Raw genomic sequence first — 20005 nt, 5'->3', positions numbered from 1 at the left:
ACAGACACTCGTTTAACAGACACTCACTATAACAGACATTCTCCAACTCCACCATACCCCACTTAACATACGCGCGCTTCGCAATAACGGACACTGAAAGAAAGCTCGAATTTGCGTTCCACGTGCCACGTGCGTTGCGAAGCGTCGTCTCCCACAGCGTTTAGAGCGTCTCTGAGCGACTGTCCTTTCTTGTCTGGTCTGCTTCATCCTCGTTTTCCGTAAATATTCTTTAAATTGTTTAAATTCTTAACTACAGTAGAGTACTGTACTGTACTGCGATCGGAGCTCTGCCTGCCCCGTCCTCAGTCGGCGGCGGCAGTGTGTGTGTGTGTGGGGGGGGCACCTCGTGCTCTTTACAGTACTGTAGATCCCCCTGATTTCATTTTATACCTTTCCATTGTCCCATCTTCCTTTCCTGCTTTGATTGATTGTGATAAAAAAATAAAAAAATTCTTTAGATCCCCCTGATTTCATTTTATACCTCTCCATTGTCCCATTTTATACCTCTCCATTGTCCCATCTTCCTTTCCTGCTTTAATTGAATACTTTTCTCTCTCTGCCTATCATTAGTTCTGGCTTTTGCCACTGCTGGTTTGTGTGTGTGTGTGGGGTGTGCATTGGTGTGTGGGGTGTGCATTTCCCTTGCCTTCAGTACAGTACAGGTATTTACATCAGTTATGCCCATATATGACGATTGCAGTGCAGTACTTGCATCGATAAGTGAAAAAAAGTGGAGTGGGCTGATGGGAGTTGTAGTCCAAAAAAGTAACTTTTCCAAGCTCTGATCCTAATCGTATCTTCTCAGAGGTAAGCCCTGTTGAGTTCTATGGGGCTTAGTCCCTTAATAAGTGTACTTAGAATTGCAGCCTTCAGGGGCATCCACCTTTACTCCTGAGTGCTCCTATCTTACATCTGCACAACACTTGGCTCTCTTCTTCCTACAATGGCCTTCTAGTGACTGGCCTGGCCTAAGGGCACTTAAACCCTTCTTGCCATAAGCAAGTAGGCTATATTAAATGTTCCCTACCCAGGCTCCCTAAGCAAGTGAGAAGGAATGATTCCGCCGCTTCAGCTGGACCTTGGAACACCCTCATTTACCTAAGATTTCTATCTTAATTTCCAATTAGAGATTTTTTTGTTTGAGTGGTATGCTCCAAGCAATTGTGGTTGATGCTTAATGTATTATGCTTAATGACATCACTAGGGCCCGCGCCTGAAATCTCAGGGTTTGGGTTGCTTCTGACTTGGCAGCCCTAGACCAGACCCAGGTATGTTTGTTGACCAAAGACTGTATTAAAAATACAGGGGTGATCTGTATGGTCATGTGTCTATTACCTGAAGAGACACTCTTCATGAGAGATGGAGAGCCAACATTTAGTAGCAGAAAGCTGAAAGCAAAGAACAGAGGCTTAGGACAGATGTAATTGGACACATTGGTAAACTGATCCCTGTAAAAGAAAGTTTATTTCACTGATACTTGATCCTGTCCTTGTAACACTATTCAACTTAGAAGTAAAACAATCCAGAATAGAATGTGCTCTGGCAATTAGTAGGCATGGGTTCAGACTAGAGGTGTGTCTGCTATGTTCCCCTCACAGGGTGGACTTGCACCTCTGTGTGTTTCTCATAATAATACAGAAAAAAATTCTACCTTAATTTATTTTATATCCTGTGTATGATAAGCCCAATGCTCAATAATAGAGAGGTGAGGGAAAGTTCATATATAGTGAGGCCCTTGTACGAATGTCAGGTGAATCCACATTTAATTTTCACACAAGCTTTAATGAATAGGTTAATCAACCATAGATTTAATTTATTACCCAGTCTGAATCTATATTAATTAGCAAGGGCAAATTTTTACTGGAGGATTTGCAAATTAAAGCCACACTCGTTTTTGAGATTACTTTGATTCTAGTGTGTCCCTGTAATAAGGAAGTGAAAAGAGAAAAGTTAACTTTATTTTTACTGTATTTTATTAGTTTTTATTATACACTTTTTATTTGTAATATCCTTTGATGTTTTTTGAAATGAAATAGTGGTGTACAAATACGTTTATAAATAAATAAAATAAAAATAAAAGCTGGCATTTCTAGCAGTAGCTTATTTTGTTTGTTAAATGAACTGTATGCCAATTTATACCACTCAGGCACATGTGGACTTTTTCAGTAATATGCAAACTAATTTAAATGCTGTCAACCTGTTTAAAAAGTAGATGATTTTGATAAATTAAAAACCCTTTATTTGGTTGATATCTTTTAAGATTTATGAAATCTCTTGCCCTCTTGGTATCTGGAAGGCTGGTGTCTTGGGACTGGAGTCCTCTACCAGGATCTCATGATACATGCAAATATTAAGTCTCTTTCGGAGTCATCATCTGAGCATTTTCAAGCATAACAAAGTGCTGAACTAAGCAGAATCAGGAAGATCAGCCCTTGCTGGATTGTGCTTCTTCAGAATGCAAGTGTCTGCATGTCTGAATATTCTCCCAATGCCTTTGCAGCACACAGAAAATCAGTATATCAAGATGAAGGCTTGGCTAGAAGTCTAAAGCTTGCTGTTCTATTCTTGAATTAAAATGAAAATTGAGATAGAATGAAGAAAAATTAGTATGATGGAAAAACACTCTTGGTATCTGGTTGAAGAGGCTTTTCAGAGATGTGGACAAGTGCCACATGCACATCATTATTGGACTGACAGTGACTTTTTATTACTTCAAAAAGCAAGCAGGTAGATAAGCCCAGCTGTCACGTCCCAGCTTCAATTAAGGAAGTAGTCATGTCCCAGCTGTCATGTCATTTTAGGAAGGTAGTTGAAAAAAAGAAAGTAGATCAGAGATACCACATTCTGTTTATACAAATATTTAGTCTGAGAATTGGAAAATGAGTTATTCTGTCTCTATGGTGAGCTGTTCCCCTTATATACAGCCATTCAGAAGATGCTGATTTACAGGCTCCTTCCTTCCACTTGGAATAGCACCTGATAAGTGGAGAGAGATTGACCCTGTGAATTAGAGGTATAGATCATTGCTGTGGTGGTGTGGATGGCAATAACCAGGTGTAGGTGTAGAGGAGTAGGATGATGAGTTTTGTTTTGTTTTTTAAAAGCAGGACACAATGTTTCTAAATGGATGCAAAAAAAAAAGCCAATGGTGAAATAATAGCAACTCTTCTAATGGATCAGCTAAGTGGATTTTGCTTGGCATAATAGCGCTCTTGACAATTAAGTTAAATCCTAATGTGAATTTAAAATAACCAAACAGCCCAATTGTACAGCTCTGTAAAGGCAAGATTGACTAATTCTGCATCAACAATCTTTGCCAAACAGACTTCTGGGAAGGGTGACTTCGCTTGTGCCTGCTTTTGAGACGGGCTCCCGCCTCAAAAGAAGCTTATTCAGATATAAATCAGTCAGAACATTTTTTTTTGACTGATGAAATTTCTCCCGGGCAGGGAGAAATGTAGAGATCAACCTCAAAAGCCTGTTTTTGTTGGGAGGACTGGATTTCATTAATTTATGAGAAAAGGTCCAGCCAGCAATGCCGGACGGACTTCCGAACAAGCTTTATCTGATTAATGCGATACGTTTATCTTTTCTTCAAAGAGAAAACGGACTAACAGGCAAGCACCCTTCTTTCTATTATTTTTTTTACTTGGTTTAAATTGTTGCAGCAAAAAGAGATTTGTCAAATGAATCAGCTTTAAAGAACTTCTGGGTGACCTATAACTCTTCTCTGTTATTCACGAAATTAACAGCTTATCTCTGTTTCTATTGCAAAAAGCTGTCCTGGAAGTGCATTCTAAAGATATAAACAAAAGAGGGATTTCTATTCCGAGGAGAAAAAAATAAAAAATATGAACTTTGGAACATTATATTGTCTGGGACTATTCTCTTTTTGGTCTATTTTATTTTGACGAATCTGCTTCTTCACGATGCCACTAACTGTTTTGATGCTGGGAACTAAATTTGTTTTGTGTTCTTGAACATAGAGAGATAAGGCAGGCTGCTCTGTTTATACTGTGATGTCATCAAGCCTGGAATATTAACCCAATTGTTGCTGAAATAAGAAGTGGTTCTTCTTTATTTTTGTTTTGTTTTCGTGGTTTTAAAAATGGCAATCAAGAAAGTGGCTGAGAATCTGGAAGTAATTATGTTTCAGAAAATAATGGATGAGATTGAGATAACGAAACAAACCCTGCGACAGGGCAGTAAGGAGTTGAAAATTGAACTGAGCAAAATGACGCAGGAGCTTAAAGAAATAGGGGATCCTGTGAGAGAGGAGAATGAGATCAGAGATGAGAAAAGAAAAAATAAAGGGAAGATACAAGCCCTGGAGATTGGAACAAATGTGGAATTGGAAAAAGATCTGGAGTTTATGGATATTAGAAATAAAATCTACTGTTTGGAATTTAACGTTATCTCTGAAGAAATTAATGAAGATATTAGAGATAAAGTTATCAATGGCTTGGATAATTTTCTGGACTGGAATGACGTGATGGAGCTTGATATAGAGAAAATCTATGGAATTAACTGCAGCCATGTGACAATGGAAAAACTCTCAAGAGATGAGCCAGTGCATTTTGTAAAAAAGAAGAACAGAGATATGACTTTACAACAATATTTCAGCAACTTATTCAGAATCGATGGCAAGAAAATATTTGGGATAGAGGAAATTCCCATCAGACTCTTATTATATGACTATGGCTATGACAGCAAGATTATTATGGAATACTGATAATGGAAGATTGGACACTGAAATTACTGGACTTAACAGGACTATTAAAGATGGATGATGGAATTAATATGGATAATGGAATAATGGCTATTGAAATTATTGGACTTAACAGATTTGATGAGATGGATTAATCGATATGTTTATTTGGACTATGGTTATGACAATAAGATTATTATTATTATTAACGAGATGGATTAATCGACATGTTTATTTGGAGAAAAATTGATAGATATATTTCTTAAAGAATTGAAACCTCTCTTTGACTTTTTGTGGAAAGAATAAAGTAATGTTTATGAGATTTGATGATTAATTAAGATAACTACTGGAGGAAAGTGATTTTATAATATAATTTAAGAGACAGGATTGTTATATATTGTAGACCTACAACTGATTTGATCTGCGACAAATGGGAAGTCAACATTTTATTTTTTTGTTTAATCATTTTTGTTTTGTTTTGTTTTTTGTCTTTGAATGTTTTATGATTTTGTTTTGTATGTTTTATGAAAATTTGAATAAAAATTATTGTAAAAAAAAACAACAATCTTTGCCAAACAGAGTTCTGAATGAATTGGTGATCACAGTATCTTCTGAGTGGAAACATAACTGACTTCTAAATAGCCCAATTTCATCTTGATTAATTTGAAAAAGATAATGGAAATTTGGCATATACACCTGCCAAGTTCTAGCTGTTGTTGCCTTCATAGGAAGCATTAAATTGTGTACATGGAAAAAAGTTTTCATTTATTTAATGCCAGCAATGAGCTTAAAAAACTGTTATAGATATGCTGTCTGATGGTATTCCACAGGACAAACGGTGAAGAAAAAAGCAGTGTTAAAGGAGACCTAAAGATAGTGAGAAAGATGGTCTGTATTGTACTCATTATGGGCAACTCCATGTAGTAGACCAAACCCGGCAAATATTCTGTGTACTTTGCAACATCTAGTATTTGGCATAAACTCCTTATTTCTGATAAAATAGCTGTTTACTAATGTTTCTAATAATTATCACTGAAATTTGCTCAGGTATCTGTAGGAATCTTACAAGAAGTCAAAGGAATTTGTGGGTTTTTTTTAAAAAAGGTGCTTCTTGAGAAGGGTGGTCGTGCAGATTTAGTTCTCAACAGCATAACTAAAACTTCCTTTGTTATCAAGGAGTTCAGCCTTGCTGTCTTTTTCAGTATACTCCATAGTGCTTTGACTCAAAAGACGCTTCACTTTATGTATGACCACTGAGCACAGCAAAGGCTTTTCAAGTACAAAAGGGGAAGTGATCAGTGACATACACTGGTGGTTCTCTTCATTTGGAGCTGTGATTATCCTCAATACCTGGTTGAGATGTTTGAGCTCCGGATCTATACAGCACCTTCAGATGCATGCAAGTGTCTTGCTCTATACTGGATTCCTTTTGTACAGAGCCAGCAGAAGTACACTCTTCTGGGGCAATTAATAGTGTTGACAAGAGTGAAGTATCATGCCAGAAAGCACTGGCCCTACCTGTAAAGTAATTAACACTCATAGCAGTAGTAAAAGTTAGTAATTCCCTAATGGGTTTGCACATTACATCTTGGTTATAGCTCAGGTAGATGGCTCTGGTGACAAAGATTCTCTATTCAGTTTTGCACACATGATACCAGGGAGGCTTGTGTCCAGCCAGCTTCAAAAATGCACAGCGGTGGGAAAATATGATTAGGCTACTCTAGTACTTCAGATCACCCACCTGCCCCTTCACCCTTTTTGTTCTAGGAAATCCTCTTCTCCAAGGGACAGAACCTTTAAGAGTTCTCTCTCCTCAGAAAATTGCAATGATATCTGGGGCATCTCCTAAACAGATTGCTCAATTTCTAGTTGGCTTGAACCTCTTCTCACCCCTTCTTACCCCATACTCTTGCCTTCCTCCTCCTTTTGTTGTTCTATATTTGGTTTAGCTGGAAACCCAAGGGAATGCACAGTCCCTACACCCCATCTTTTCTTTTTCACCTATTTGCAGAGTTCAAGGAGAACTCAGGTTACCTTGTGCTGAAAGCCACACACTGTATGGGAGTCAAGGGAGCCTAAATAGCCTTGCCTTCCATAGACTTTGCCTGCCAGGGAACTAAAACAACCTACAGCTTGTATTTGTAAAGGCAGATCACCACAAACCCCCAAGAAAAAGCTTCCAGACACTCCTTTCTCTCTCCAATATGTAAATATCTATCTATTTTGCTGCTCTCTCCTTTTAGATTCTGCCCTGTGCCTCATGTTCCCAAATCCCAAGTAATTTACATCTCAGGTTTGCTCCATTATGACTAGGCCTCTTGCTTAATGTTGCTCCTCTCCTTTTCTGGCATCAGTTACTTTTCTTAGCCCTGTTTCTCTCTCACCAGCTGGTGGCTCCATGTCAGTGGGGAAATGGAATCTGCTCCGGGTTTTAGTCTGACATTTCAGGGAGCTGTCCAAGGTGCTAAAACCCAGACTGGATTCCAGTGCCCCACTGACATGGAGCCATCAGCCACCACTGTCTCTCTCAGACGCTAAACAAATAAGCTGTTGATCCAAAATGTACTCCATCTGTACAGTTATTCTTTCTTGTGCCGATTTCACAAATTTATTAACTGCTTTATATTGTGTGATAAAATATAGACCTATTCTTTCACCTAAACTTTGATCTTTGGCCTATTGCTAATTCTACCCTCTCCACCCCCAAAGTAAGTTTAAAAGGTACCCTTCCCATGGTGCATTTTGGCTCCTGTGCCATAAATCCTGGAAAACATGCATCTGTGCATGATACATATATACATCATATATATGTGTGCCTATGTAGTCGGAGACATACAGTAACATGAAAATGTAGTTTTTACTATTGAATATCTAGAACACTTAATTCTAACCAAATTCAGCTTCCTGCTTCAGCTTGTTCATCTCAAGTTTTTGATGATTTATAAGCATGTTAGGCATTTATTGGATATCCCAATTTTCACATACTGAAAGTATGATTGGTTGAATTACTTAAATTAATGCATACCTGGTTTATCTGGTTAGTAATGGACTTCTTAGTGGTAACTGCACATTTTGTACAGGGATCAAAATTAATATTTTTATGTCAAGATTATGCAGAGTGAACTAAAAGTCCTGTACCAATCTCAAAAATGGGTAGTTGAGTATTAATAGCATTTAAAATTAGCTTGATGACTACATGCCTTTTAAACATCTGGGGTCAGACCCTTTGCAAAGGCTGTCAATGGATGACTTTGCAAACCTGGAGCTGGAATCATCCCACAATATCTTTCTAATCGTGCTTACTGGTTTCTTCCTCATATAAACAAAATAATTTGACAATGTTCCGCAAACAGATTATTATTTAGACCACTCGAAGGGGTATTATACATTTATAACTGACAAGGGAGCCAGTGTTGTAGATTATATACTAGGATCTTCCTCTCTCATTCCCTATGTGAGATGTCTATCAATAGAAGACAGATCTGAAAGTGACCATCTCCCTATCAGATTGACCCTTGATTTACTGGACATACAATCTGGGGCACTGACAGACTTAACTATGGTGGGCCACTTAGTAGGAAAGAGACGGCTCAAATGGTCCTTGGAAATCGGATCCAGTATGAGGCAGCTGCTGGAAACGAACAAGCTTCAAGAGCTATGACAGCTCGCTCTTGATAGTCCATGGAATATTTGTGAGATTTACCAGGATATAATTGGCACTCTTAGACCTCTCCTAATCACTACCCCCTCAGACAAAAAATCTGCTACTCCTCGCTCCTGGTTTGATAGGGAACGCAAGCTTGAGAAAAAAGGAGCTACACAAACTAATAAGGTAGGCAAAGAGTATTGGCACTTATGATGCTACTCTCTTTCTGCAACAACAGCGACGAAATTACAAAATAGGAGGGAAAAAAGGGCCTTTTTTGTTAATAACTGGAAATCCTTGGGCCTTGCTCTTAGTGAGGGGAATGAGCGCAAATTCTGGAATATTATCCAAGGTGGGTTTGCTCATAATTTTCCCATGATTGCCTCCCCAATTACTCCTCAAACATGGGTTTCCCATTTCAGCGGCATCTTTGGAAGCAAACAGATTATTTCCTTTTGGTACCAGGAAGAAGTCAGATTAGCCTGAACTAATACTTTGGCAAATGGGCCTTTGAATTGGCAATTGGCATTATCTGATAGAAAATACAATCATAGCCTGAGCAATATACATTTTTATGTCAAAGACTGCAATTATAAGTAATAAATAAAAAGATATGGATTGGAAACCTATCTTATGATGCCAAGCCTGTCTGTATATCTGAGAGTGAGGAGGGACTATGAATCCTCAGAATAAAATATCTTATTTCAGAAATATCTCCAATTCAGACTGAAGACACTACTTGTCGTGTGGAATCCATAAAGCTGCTTGAGTTCATGTAAAGGGCTTGCACTTGCTTAGCAGGATTTTTTATTTTTTCCCTTTGGACAGCTGACTTCCCCACCTTGCATGCCATGCCATAAACTGCTTTTGACAAAAGTGCTTGGGCATGTGGCACGGCTGTGCTGAGCTGTCTGGTGGGTGGGTGGAGTCTTTCATATTGCAGCATCATGGAACTAATTTCAGGTTTCTTAGGATCCTTGCCATAGTATTTGGAAATCACAGGAGAAACAAATGTCATCCAACAATTCCATTCCTAAAGCCATGCCATTAGAAAAAAAGAAAGAAAATATACTCTCTAAATTGAAACCTCACCTTGGTGGAAACCTGAAACATTCATGTGGGCAGAATTCACAAGCAAGTCTAAGGAACTGCTTGCATAATATAAAGAATTTCCTTACAATAGACAACACAGAACTAAAAGGGATGCTGTTGGTTATGTCTTTGAAAATAATGTAAATAACTTTTCCACTTTATTCTGCTTTTTAAGAACACGCAGTGGGTTGGGGTGAGAAGTAGCATCTTTTTTCTCTCCATATCTGGTAAGCTGTAAATGTGGATTGGGTTTCTAGCATCTTCATGTTAGAGACACAGTGAGCTTTCCTGAAGCACTAAAGGCACCACCTTTTATAAAATATCATAGCTGAAGAGCTCTATCATCGAAATGATTTCTTGAATCAGAAGTTGAATTTCAGTGCACATTGGGGCTGGCTCCAGAAGGTGCAGCATTGTTCTGCTCTGACTAGGTCAGGAGGACTCAAATCCTGACTAAGTTGGATGACTCAAAACTCTGCAACTGCAGACTGAGGTCAAAAACTCAATGGCATTGGTCAGAAGACTCCCCAAAACAGAGCCTAGGTGCAGCTGGGGTTGAAGAACAACATAAAGTAGTCTATAAGTAAGCATAGTCCAGGAGGCACAGTATTTAAGTAGAGATAGGCAGCATGGGAAGTCAGGGAACATGTAGGACAGAATAAGTACAGCAGTTCTTAAGAGCTGGGGAGCTGAAAGACATCAGCAGCTACCAGAACTCAACAGAGGTCTTCCAGACTCTGCCCAGGACTAATGTTTAACAAGTGCTTAATCCTGCTCCCCAGGAACTCCTTTTTCAAGAGTAGTTGTGTTATAAAGGTGAAGGCTCCTTTGTTGGGTGGCCACTTGAGCTTGGACTTTCTAGTCTAGTGCCAGTCTAGAGTCTATGCTCTATGGTGCTGGGAGAAAGTTTGCCCCCAGAAACGAGTGGTTTTGCCATAAATGAATTGGGCACTCATCCCGAGTCCTAGTTCCAGGGCAACCTCTGACTATGGATCTGATGAGGATTCCCTTGGATGTTAGTTTCCTGATCAGCATTGGAGTTTAGGGGGGACTCTGTCTCTGTCCCCAAGGTCCTCTGTCTGAGTCTTTGTTGGAGAAAGAGTCATCCGAGGTTGGGCAAGGGCTTAAGCCTGTTTTTAAAAAAGCAAGCACAGTTATACAGCATGCAGAACTAGTCCTGGATTTTTCGACATGTTCTTCAAGACCAGATAGCTTAGCGCTTTGGAAGAGTAAAAAACTCATTGTTTTGTTTGGAAGTTGAGAAACTTTGCCTTGTTTCTCACAAAATGCCTTGGCAGCACTTTAATTAAGGCTGTAATCCTATACATGAGAGATGGGGAACTAGCTGTTAGCCTTCCAGCTCTTGTTGGAGTACAACTCTCATCAGCTCCAGCCAGCATAGCCAATGGTTAGGTATGATAGGAGCTGTAGTCTAACACCTGGAGGGCCAAGCGCTGGTTTTCCCTCTCTGCTACACCCTCTTATCTGGGACTCAATGGTACACTTTGGAGTAGACGTGCATAGTATTGCATTTTTGCTGGGACTTTAACCCACATAAGAGAAAAATCCTCCCTAAAACACAGAATTTATACAGGATATACAGAATTCCAAGTTTGTAGTAAGGGCAGTACTTTGTCATGCCTTCCCAGCCATTCAGTAACATGGACAAATTAAAAAGAGAATGCAGATCAAAGACACAGCTAGAACATAGAGGCCACACCAGAGACGGGGGTGGTGGTGCTCCAACCATTCAATCAAACTATTAATTTTTTTAGTATATCTTATGTAATTGTATGTGTGTGCATATAATAGGCACAACTATCACCAAATGGATCTTACATAGCAATTGTATTCCTTTTTTTAAAAAAAACAACTATGGTAATTATGATTTGGAGTTTTTTTTATTGGTAGTGAGATGCTTTTGACTGATTTTTATTGTCGGGAAACAACACAGACCCATGGCAACTCGGTGCTTCTAAACATTCCATTGCCATATTTCATTCTGTCCCCTCGCATCATCACCAGTGTAAGGAAATGTGTGCTCAAATAATCTATGCCTACGACTTTCCTGAAGGCATACTGGGAAGCTCATGTTGGTTTGCATGCTAATGTTCTTCCCAGCACATCACAGCTGTGCTGGGGTTGTGAGACCTCTAGATATAATTATGTTTTGCTGGGAACAATATATTAGGATTTATTTTGCGCAGGCCCCATTGAAATGAATGGTTTCTTCTTTATATAACTCTCATTGACTTTAGTAGGGCTTGTGCCTTCTTTAATATTTTGTACTTTAAAATCTTCTTAGAACTTTGGCCTTGATAATCTTGGTTTCATTTTATTTAGATCAATAACCCAACCCAATCCATTCCAAAACCTCAGGCAGCCAACATTTTAAAATAAAATTAAAATCAAGTTAAGTGGAATGACATTAAGGATATAATCCTAACTCTAGTTATCTGGGAGTAAAGCCCATAGGATGTATTTTTGAATAGACATTGTTAGCATTGCACTGTAAATCTGTTCTAATGAAACAGGTTTGATACTGAAAAATATGCCATCTTAACCTGAAAGTCAGTCCAAAGGGATAGGTATTTATGGTGCTTCCAAAAGGTTCTCAAGCTTAAACTTCAATGAATTCCAAGGAAAAGGGAGCTGATAAATGTGGTACAGCTGCTGAGAATGTTTTGTTGTGCCTTTGCTCTCAGAACCCTATTGCATAAAGTTTTAAAAGAGCATCCTAGATTGACCTGAGAGATTCAGATGAGTCAGAAACGAGGCAGCAGCAGAAGACTTAAGCTTTCAAATTTTCTGGAACATCACCAGCACCTTGAATTATATCTAGAATGGACTGGGGAGCCAGTGCTAATAAAGTTTCATTTTATTTAGATCAGTAACCCAACCCATACTTAGGAAGGAGGGATACCACTATATTCTTCGCAACCTGAGTCTCACACACAACCTCTAAGGAAAGCGATATAGAGAAGACTGCAATAGGTGACAAAGATAGACAGTGCTACATTTGATAGCAAGGAATGCAGCTTGGCCACTAGATGGCGATGTTGGTGAAAAGTACTCTTGACTACTGTGTGAACTTGGCCTTCTACATACGGTTATGGCCCTAAATGTACCCAAGGTTATGAACCTGAGTGACCAGGGGAGGGTTGTATGCCTGAGTTCCACCCATCTCAGATCACACAATCTGTCCATCATTGTGGCAGCCTGGTGCGGCCAGGCACGTGGTAAGCACAGAAGGTCTATAACTGGAGTCACATGGAAAAGAGGCACCACTATGTTTAATGGAATACTGATTGTACTTAATGCAATTCCTCTGTAGAATCTTAGTATCTGATCTTGAATAGGATGGATACACAGGACAGGGTAGTTCTCTGGGAGACAACTAGTGTTCCATCCCCATTCTTGGGACAACCCTATCAAGTATAAAGAAAACCACTTGAAGCAATCCTCAAGGTTGCATTGCCTACACCTCATAATCAGTATATTCAAGACTTCAGAACAACTTAACAGGATTGATAAGGTGTGATTGTTCCTATCTATCTCTAGCTGGAGATCACTGACATAGTCCAGAAGTACAGTTTCAGTACTGTGCTTAGGTTGAAAGCCAGGCTAACTGAACTGTTCTGCAAATGCAATTTTAATTATAGTATTCATAATTCACAGCTCTATCAGTTCAGACCACTAAATATTTGCCACCAAAGCAGCCCATTCCATTCCATGCCTTGCACATTTGCTGTCATCCATGGCCCATCATGAAACTCTGGTGTATACTAGACTGGCTCTCTGGAAACCAATTTTACCCTGTGTTCGAATGTCTCCTTGAGAACTCCTGTGGGTTGGGGCTAGTTTGTAGACTGAGATCTTAATCTTACTGGTTCACCAAATCTAAATTCAGTTCATGGTTGAGAAGCGTTTATTCTCTTTTCAGCAGCAAAACATAACCCTGCTGATACAGCAGCAAGAGGCTAGTGCTATGTGTATGCGAGTGAGTTAAGAGTAATTGATACAATGCCTCCCATGCAGCAGCAAGAGGCAGGTAAACTAGCAGAATTATACCAGAAAAGAGCAATATTCTATAATGCTCAGCTGAAACCATAGTGTGTTTTCTGTATGTCTTCATATCTATTTCCAAAGTAATTGTGGGAAGAGGAGGTAAAGGCCAATATCTGGCATTGTACTTTAATAGTCCATTCTAAATGTAATTGAAAAGTTGTGGATTGTTTACCCTGATTCAATAGCCTTGCTCTTCCCCAAATCATTAATGCAATTTTCAATTAAATACAACAGGACTGTACTGTTAATGATCTCTGTTCTCCTCTTTTAGGAACCATGAATTATCACTTTTCTGTAAGGATCCTCTTCCCTGCCCTTTTATTCTCAGAGCTGGTCTGTTTGGGTAAGTACACAAATCTCTTTAGGTCATTGTTAAAGTATGGTTTCTTCTCTTCTTTGTTTACCTGGCTACCAGTGGGTTCCTAGAAAAGGGCTAATGTAGTCTCTGGCTAACTACATCACTTGCCCAAATTTGAACCCTGTTTTCTACTTGTGATTGCCAGGTCAAGTTTTTCTAGTAATGCTTATATCAATAAACCTAAACCCTTTAATGTCTTGTCTCTCTTCCAGTCCTCCCTCCCACATTTCTAGACGTGAATTCACACAATAAGCAATAGTAAAATTGTTATGATTGTGCATGGCCCATGGCAGCTGATCTAGGAAACGGTTTGCCACATTCAAGCAACTGAGCTATTATTCTGGTTAATGTGTGAGTGAAAACATTATGTGAATTCACCCTTCATAGGACAGTGGAGCTATTAGAATTTTAAAATGACAAAGAAATTTATGGACAGTGTTTGTTACTTGCTTTATTGAGTCTCACCAGAAAGTATGGCTGGCAGAAAACTGTGAAGAGAGCCTCACACTGCTTCTGACCAGACACACTTCCTAAAATGCTCTGGGAGTAACATGATGTGACATAGTGCTGCTACCAAGGCATCCCAGGAAATGCAGTGGCAGGAAGCTACAGAGAGAGCCCTTGTGCTGCTGTGAACAGCCTGCAACTTAAGAAAAAAGATGTTAGAAAAAGTAAGAAAAAGGGAAGTTTTGGCCAGTACGGTAAGTGGCAACGTCTCCTGAAAATTTCTTCCCCCCCCCTCCCATAGTTTTTCAGAAGGTTTTCATTTTGCCCCTACCAACCCAATGATTGATTTCCCCCTATTTTTGGCATAACTCAAATTAATGCCATAAGGGGCCCTTCAGTTTGTCAACCTGTCTTACTCATGTGGGAGAACTGTGTATTAAGGGCAAACTTTGCCCTAAGATAAAGAAATGCAAAATTTGATTTTCCAGAGGTGATTTAGATGATATTTGCATAACATGATGGTTTGGAAACTTCAGTACAATTATGGTAATGGTCAGAGTTGTTGAATCCAGTGATGGCCACAAGATTGCTTATTTCTCCAGGCTGGAGGTCATGCACTTATTTAGACCACTAGCAACAGTAATGGGAACATGAGCAGACTGAACTGATTGCCCAAGGAGGACAGTTCTTATCTTCAGATTGCAACCCTCAGAGGAAGGAGCTGGGCAAACCATGCTTGGATCTGAAGGGGGTGTGATCTGGTTCAGTATAGGGTGTAAGTAAATTTAGAACAACTCTCTCCCCCTCCCCCACTTACCATTTATCAACACTGAAAAAGGGGCTAATTTATATTACCACAGTTGGAGAAGTACAGATTCAATAAGAGAGCGTTCAGTGAAAGAGTCTTGTGAAATCATCCATATGTGGGAGGATTGATATTTATTTATTACATTCTAGGGAATGTGCATTTCCCATTATACAATCTCTTTTGCCCACAAAATGTATCTTGTGGGGTTATATCCATTGTAAACCTTAAGAAATGAACAGGGTCCATCAGAACTGTTCTGTTTTCCTCATATACCATGTCCTGTGTGAGACTGTCTAAAATGGGAACCAGTGATCTTGGGCGTATGGTGAATAGCCCAGTTAAAAACACACACAAGTGTATGGCAGCTGTGAAAAAGGCATATTCTATACCAAGGGTAGTTAGGAAAGAGACTGGAAATAAAACTGGTAGTATTGTAATGACTTTATGCAAATATGCAGTTCAGCCACATCTGGAATACTGTCTACAGTGCAGGTCAACCTACCTTGAAAATGATATTGTAGAGCTGGAAACGGCTCCACATAACCCTGCCCAAACACTTCATCATTTGATCAGGAAGCTCCTCTGGATCCGGACTTCCGGGAAGGGTGACTTCGCTTGTGCCTGCTTTTGAGACGGGCTCCCGCCTCAGAAGAAGCTTATTCAGATATAAATCAGTCAGAACATTTTTTTTTTTTGACTGATGAAATTTCTCCCGGGCAGGGAGAAACGTAGAGATCAACCTCAAAAGCCTGTTTTTGTTGGGAGGACTGGATTTCATTAATTTATGAGAAAAGGTCCAGCCAGCAATGCCGGACGGACTTCCGAACAAGCTCTATCTGATTAATGCGATACGTTTATCTTTTCTTCAAAGAGAAAACGGACTAACAGGCAAGCACCCTTCTTTCTATTATTTTTTTTACTTGGTTTAAATTGTTGCAGCAAAAAGAGATTTGTCAAATGAATCAGCTTTAAAGAACTTCTGGGTGAGCTATAACTCTTCTCTGTTATTCATGAAATTAACAGCTTATCTCTGTTTCTATTGCAAAAAGCTGTCCTGGAAGTGCATTCTAAAGATATAAACAGAAGAGGGATTTCTATTCCGAGGAGAAAAAAATAAAAAATATGAACTTTGGAACATTATATTGTCTGGGACTATTCTCTTTTTGGTCTATTTTATTTTGACGAATCTGCTTCTTCACGACGCCACTAACTGTTTTGATGCTGGGAACTAAATTTGTTTTGTATTCTTGAACATAGAGAGATAAGGCAGGCTGCTCTGTTTATACTGTGATGTCATCAAGCCTGGAATATTAACCCAATTGTTGCTGAAATAAGAAGTGGTTCTTCTTTATTTTTGTTTTGTTTTGTTTTCGTGGTTTTAAAAATGGCAATCAAGAAAGTGGCTGAGAATCTGGAAGTAATTATGTTTCAGAAAATAATGGATGAGATTGAGATAACGAAACAAACCCTGCGACAGGGCAGTAAGGAGTTGAAAATTGAACTGAGCAAAATGACGCAGGAGCTTAAAGAAATAGGGGATCCTGTGAGAGAGGAGAATGAGATCAGAGATGAGAAAAGAAAAAATAAAGGGAAGATACAAGCCCTGGAGATTGGAACAAATGTGGAATTGGAAAAAGATCTGGAGTTTATGGATATTAGAAATAAAATCTACTGTTTGGAATTTAACGTTATCTCTGAAGAAATTAATGAAGATATTAGAGATAAAGTTATCAATGGCTTGGATAATTTTCTGGACTGGAATGACGTGATGGAGCTTGATATAGAGAAAATCTATGGAATTAACTGCAGCCATGTGACAATGGAAAAACTCTCAAGAGATGAGCCAGTGCATTTTGTAAAAAAGAAGAACAGAGATATGACTTTACAACAATATTTCAGCAACTTATTCAGAATCGATGGCAAGAAAATATTTGGGATAGAGGAAATTCCCATCAGACTCTTATTATATGACTATGGCTATGACAGCAAGATTATTATGGAATACTGATAATGGAAGATTGGACACTGAAATTACTGGACTTAACAGGACTATTGAAGATGGAAGATGGAATTAATATGGATAATGGAATAATGGCTATTGAAATTATTGGACTTAACAGATTTGATGAGATGGATTAATCGATATGTTTATTTGGACTATGGTTATGACAATAAGATTATTATTATTATTAACAAGATGGATTAATCGACATGTTTATTTGGAGAAAAATTGATAGATATATTTCTTAAAGAATTGAAACCTCTCTTTGACTTTTTGTGGAAAGAATAAAGTAATGTCTATGAGATTTGATGATTAATTAAGATAACTACTGGAGGAAAGTGATCTTATAATATAATTTAAGAGACAGGATTGTTATATATTGTAGACCTATAACTGATCTGCGACGAATGGGAAGTCAACATTTTATTTTTTTGTTCAATCATTTTTGTTTTGTTTTGTTTTTTGTCTTTGAAAGTTTTATGATTTTGTTTTGTTTGTTTTATGAAAATTTGAATAAAAATTATTGTAAAAAAAAAAGGAAGCTCCTCTGGATCCTCCTGCCATCTGAGATTAGGCTGGTGTAGTGCAGTAGTGGACAGTGAGTTGGAGCAGTGGTTCTTACCTGACCTCCCAGCAGGTGGGTTGCTGCCCTACCGGGATGGAGAGTGCGAAGGGCAAGGAGCACTGCATTAGCTCTACCAGTGCATTTGCACAGTGCCAACCTCTCTGCCACCTACCCCTTCCTTTCCCCCATCCAGTAAGCAGCAGTGACTCCACTACTGGGAGGTCAGGAAAGCACCACTGCCCCACCCCACAAACCACTACTGGTGTGGTGACTGGGAGAAAGGGCCTTCTTGGTTGTTGCCTCTCATATGTGGAATGCACTCCACAGAGAATCTCACCTGGCACCAGCTTTAATGTGCTTTCAGTGCCAGTGGGTCCTGTACTGTGTCTTTAGCTCTCCTGGATTTTATTGATTTTTATGGCTGCTTCTGTGCTTCTAATGTTTTATATGGTGATGGTGTCCTGTAAGTCTTTCACTGAAGGGCTGACTATAAATAGAAAAGAAGGCACAGATAAAGCAACTTAATTGATTGGGAGGTTGGAACATCTTCCCTGTGTGGAAAGGCATTAGGGTTGGTTTGTTTTTTAAACAAAGAAGCCTATGGTGGGAGGGGACATGATAGAGCTTTATAAAATTACACCTGGTGGTGGGGCAACATTGAAGAGAATGACATTTGACTTCTTCTCTTGTAATACTAGAATTCTGGGGTCAGCCAGCAAAACTGGTTGGCAGTAAACTCAGGACAGACATTAAAAATGCTTCATGCAATGCATAATGTGTGGAATTCACTGCCATAAGCTGTTGTGGTGGTCACAAGCTTAGGTGGCTTTCAAAGGACATTAGACCTGTTCTCCATGAACTTTTCTATCAGCAACTATTTCCCATAATGGTTATATGGAACCTCTAGGTTCAGAGGCAGTATGCCACTGAATGCTAGTTGCTGGGAAGTAATAAATAAAAGAAGGGCTATTGCTTTCATGCCCTGCTTCTAGGCTTTCTGGAGGCATCTGGTTGGCCACTATGGAAAATTAGATACTGGAATAGATGGACCATTGTAGTGATTCAGCAGGGCTTCTCTTGGGATGTTCTTACCATGCTGAATGAGGGAGAGTCTTTTGCAGCTCGGCACAATTGGAAACTGGTTTGGGTACATTATGACAGGACTCTTATGACAGTACTGTCGCTATATCCAAATAGAGTTCTTGTTTTCTGGAAATGCAAGACTGCAGCCCACTACTCGATACTCATGGTGGGTGGGTGGGTGCATGCGGGGTGTGTGTGTGTGTGTGTGTGTGTGTGTGTGTGTGTGTGTGTGTGTGAGAGAGAGAGAGAGAGAGAGAGAGAGAGAGAGAGAGAGGGTGATTTTCAGTTTCGTGTAGTTGTATTGCATTTTTCTTTCCACTATAAAATTCCAGGCCATGCATGCACACTGGTTCAGTCCAGTACCATAAGACTTGGGTCTACAGTGAAGCAGTATATATATGATGCTAGGCTTTGAAGTCTCCTTTCTTCTTCATAGGAGTAGCCTGGCCATCTCCCTTTGCAGTATCAGAAGTTGTCTCCATTTATCTCATGTCAAACTTTTTCTGATAATGCCCCATATAAGAAGAGAGAAACACATCAGAGGAGAGAAATGCGAAAGAGCAACAGCCCTTTCCCATGTGCTTTAAACAGACTTCATGTTACCAGCCCAGTAGTTTAATATATGCCCTGTAATAAATAACACCCCTGTCTCAGCTATAAAGTGTCTGTCTTCAACTGGGATGCTTAAAAATTCATGGCATTCTGGCAGCCAGACAAAAGCATCTTCCTAACCCCCCCCCCAATTGCTCTGCTGTTGATCCCTCTGAAATAGTAATTTGCTAAGCAGGGGGAGAAAACAAGTCATTAAAGTTAGCGACATTGTGTTGAAAAGATCAGCAGCAGCTGCCTAAAACACCACCTGGCGAGACTTTCATGTGGTAGCATTAACAGTCTAGTATTAGTGAACTCCCAGGTGTGTGTGAGAACCCACCTCCCAAGCTTCAGCACCCCAGTAGGTAGCTTTAAAAATAAGTTCCTTTTAGGAAGATGTTCATACTTTGTCCAAACTGTGTTTGGAAGACAGGAAGCTGCCCTATACAGTCAGGCCATGGATCCCCCTGGTTCAGTGCACTACTTAGCAGCGGCTTTCCAGGGCTTCAGATGAAGATGCTGAGGGCTGAACATGGGGCCATCTGCATGCAAAACATGCTCTACCACATTGACCTATAGCTTCCTTTTCCCTCTTTAACCATTTCTTATCTAAGGGATCTAGATATCAATCAAGTCT

The 20005-nt window shown here is 39.4% G+C and overlaps 1 protein-coding gene across 19 annotated transcripts in view; it reads left to right on the top strand.

Annotated features, from left to right (window-relative positions):
* Positions 1 to 20005, top strand: part of CDH23 (cadherin related 23) — a 785528-nt gene that overhangs the window by 43651 nt on the left and 721872 nt on the right. For all 19 annotated transcript variants that reach the window (XR_009763949.1, XR_009763950.1, XM_061635232.1 and 16 more), the window contains exon 2: positions 13786 to 13857. Coding sequence is in view for 17 of the 19 variants with exons in the window: in XM_061635232.1 (XP_061491216.1) it covers positions 13791 to 13857 (67 nt within the window). In the remaining 2 variants the exon portion in view is untranslated. The remainder of the gene's footprint in view (positions 1 to 13785; positions 13858 to 20005) is intronic.

Source organism: Rhineura floridana, chromosome 7, assembly GCF_030035675.1.
Source record: "Rhineura floridana isolate rRhiFlo1 chromosome 7, rRhiFlo1.hap2, whole genome shotgun sequence".
Classification (NCBI taxonomy): Eukaryota; Metazoa; Chordata; class Lepidosauria; order Squamata; family Rhineuridae; genus Rhineura; species Rhineura floridana.
Note: the sequence above shows the minus strand (reverse complement) of the source record. Positions and strands in the feature narration are given on the sequence as shown.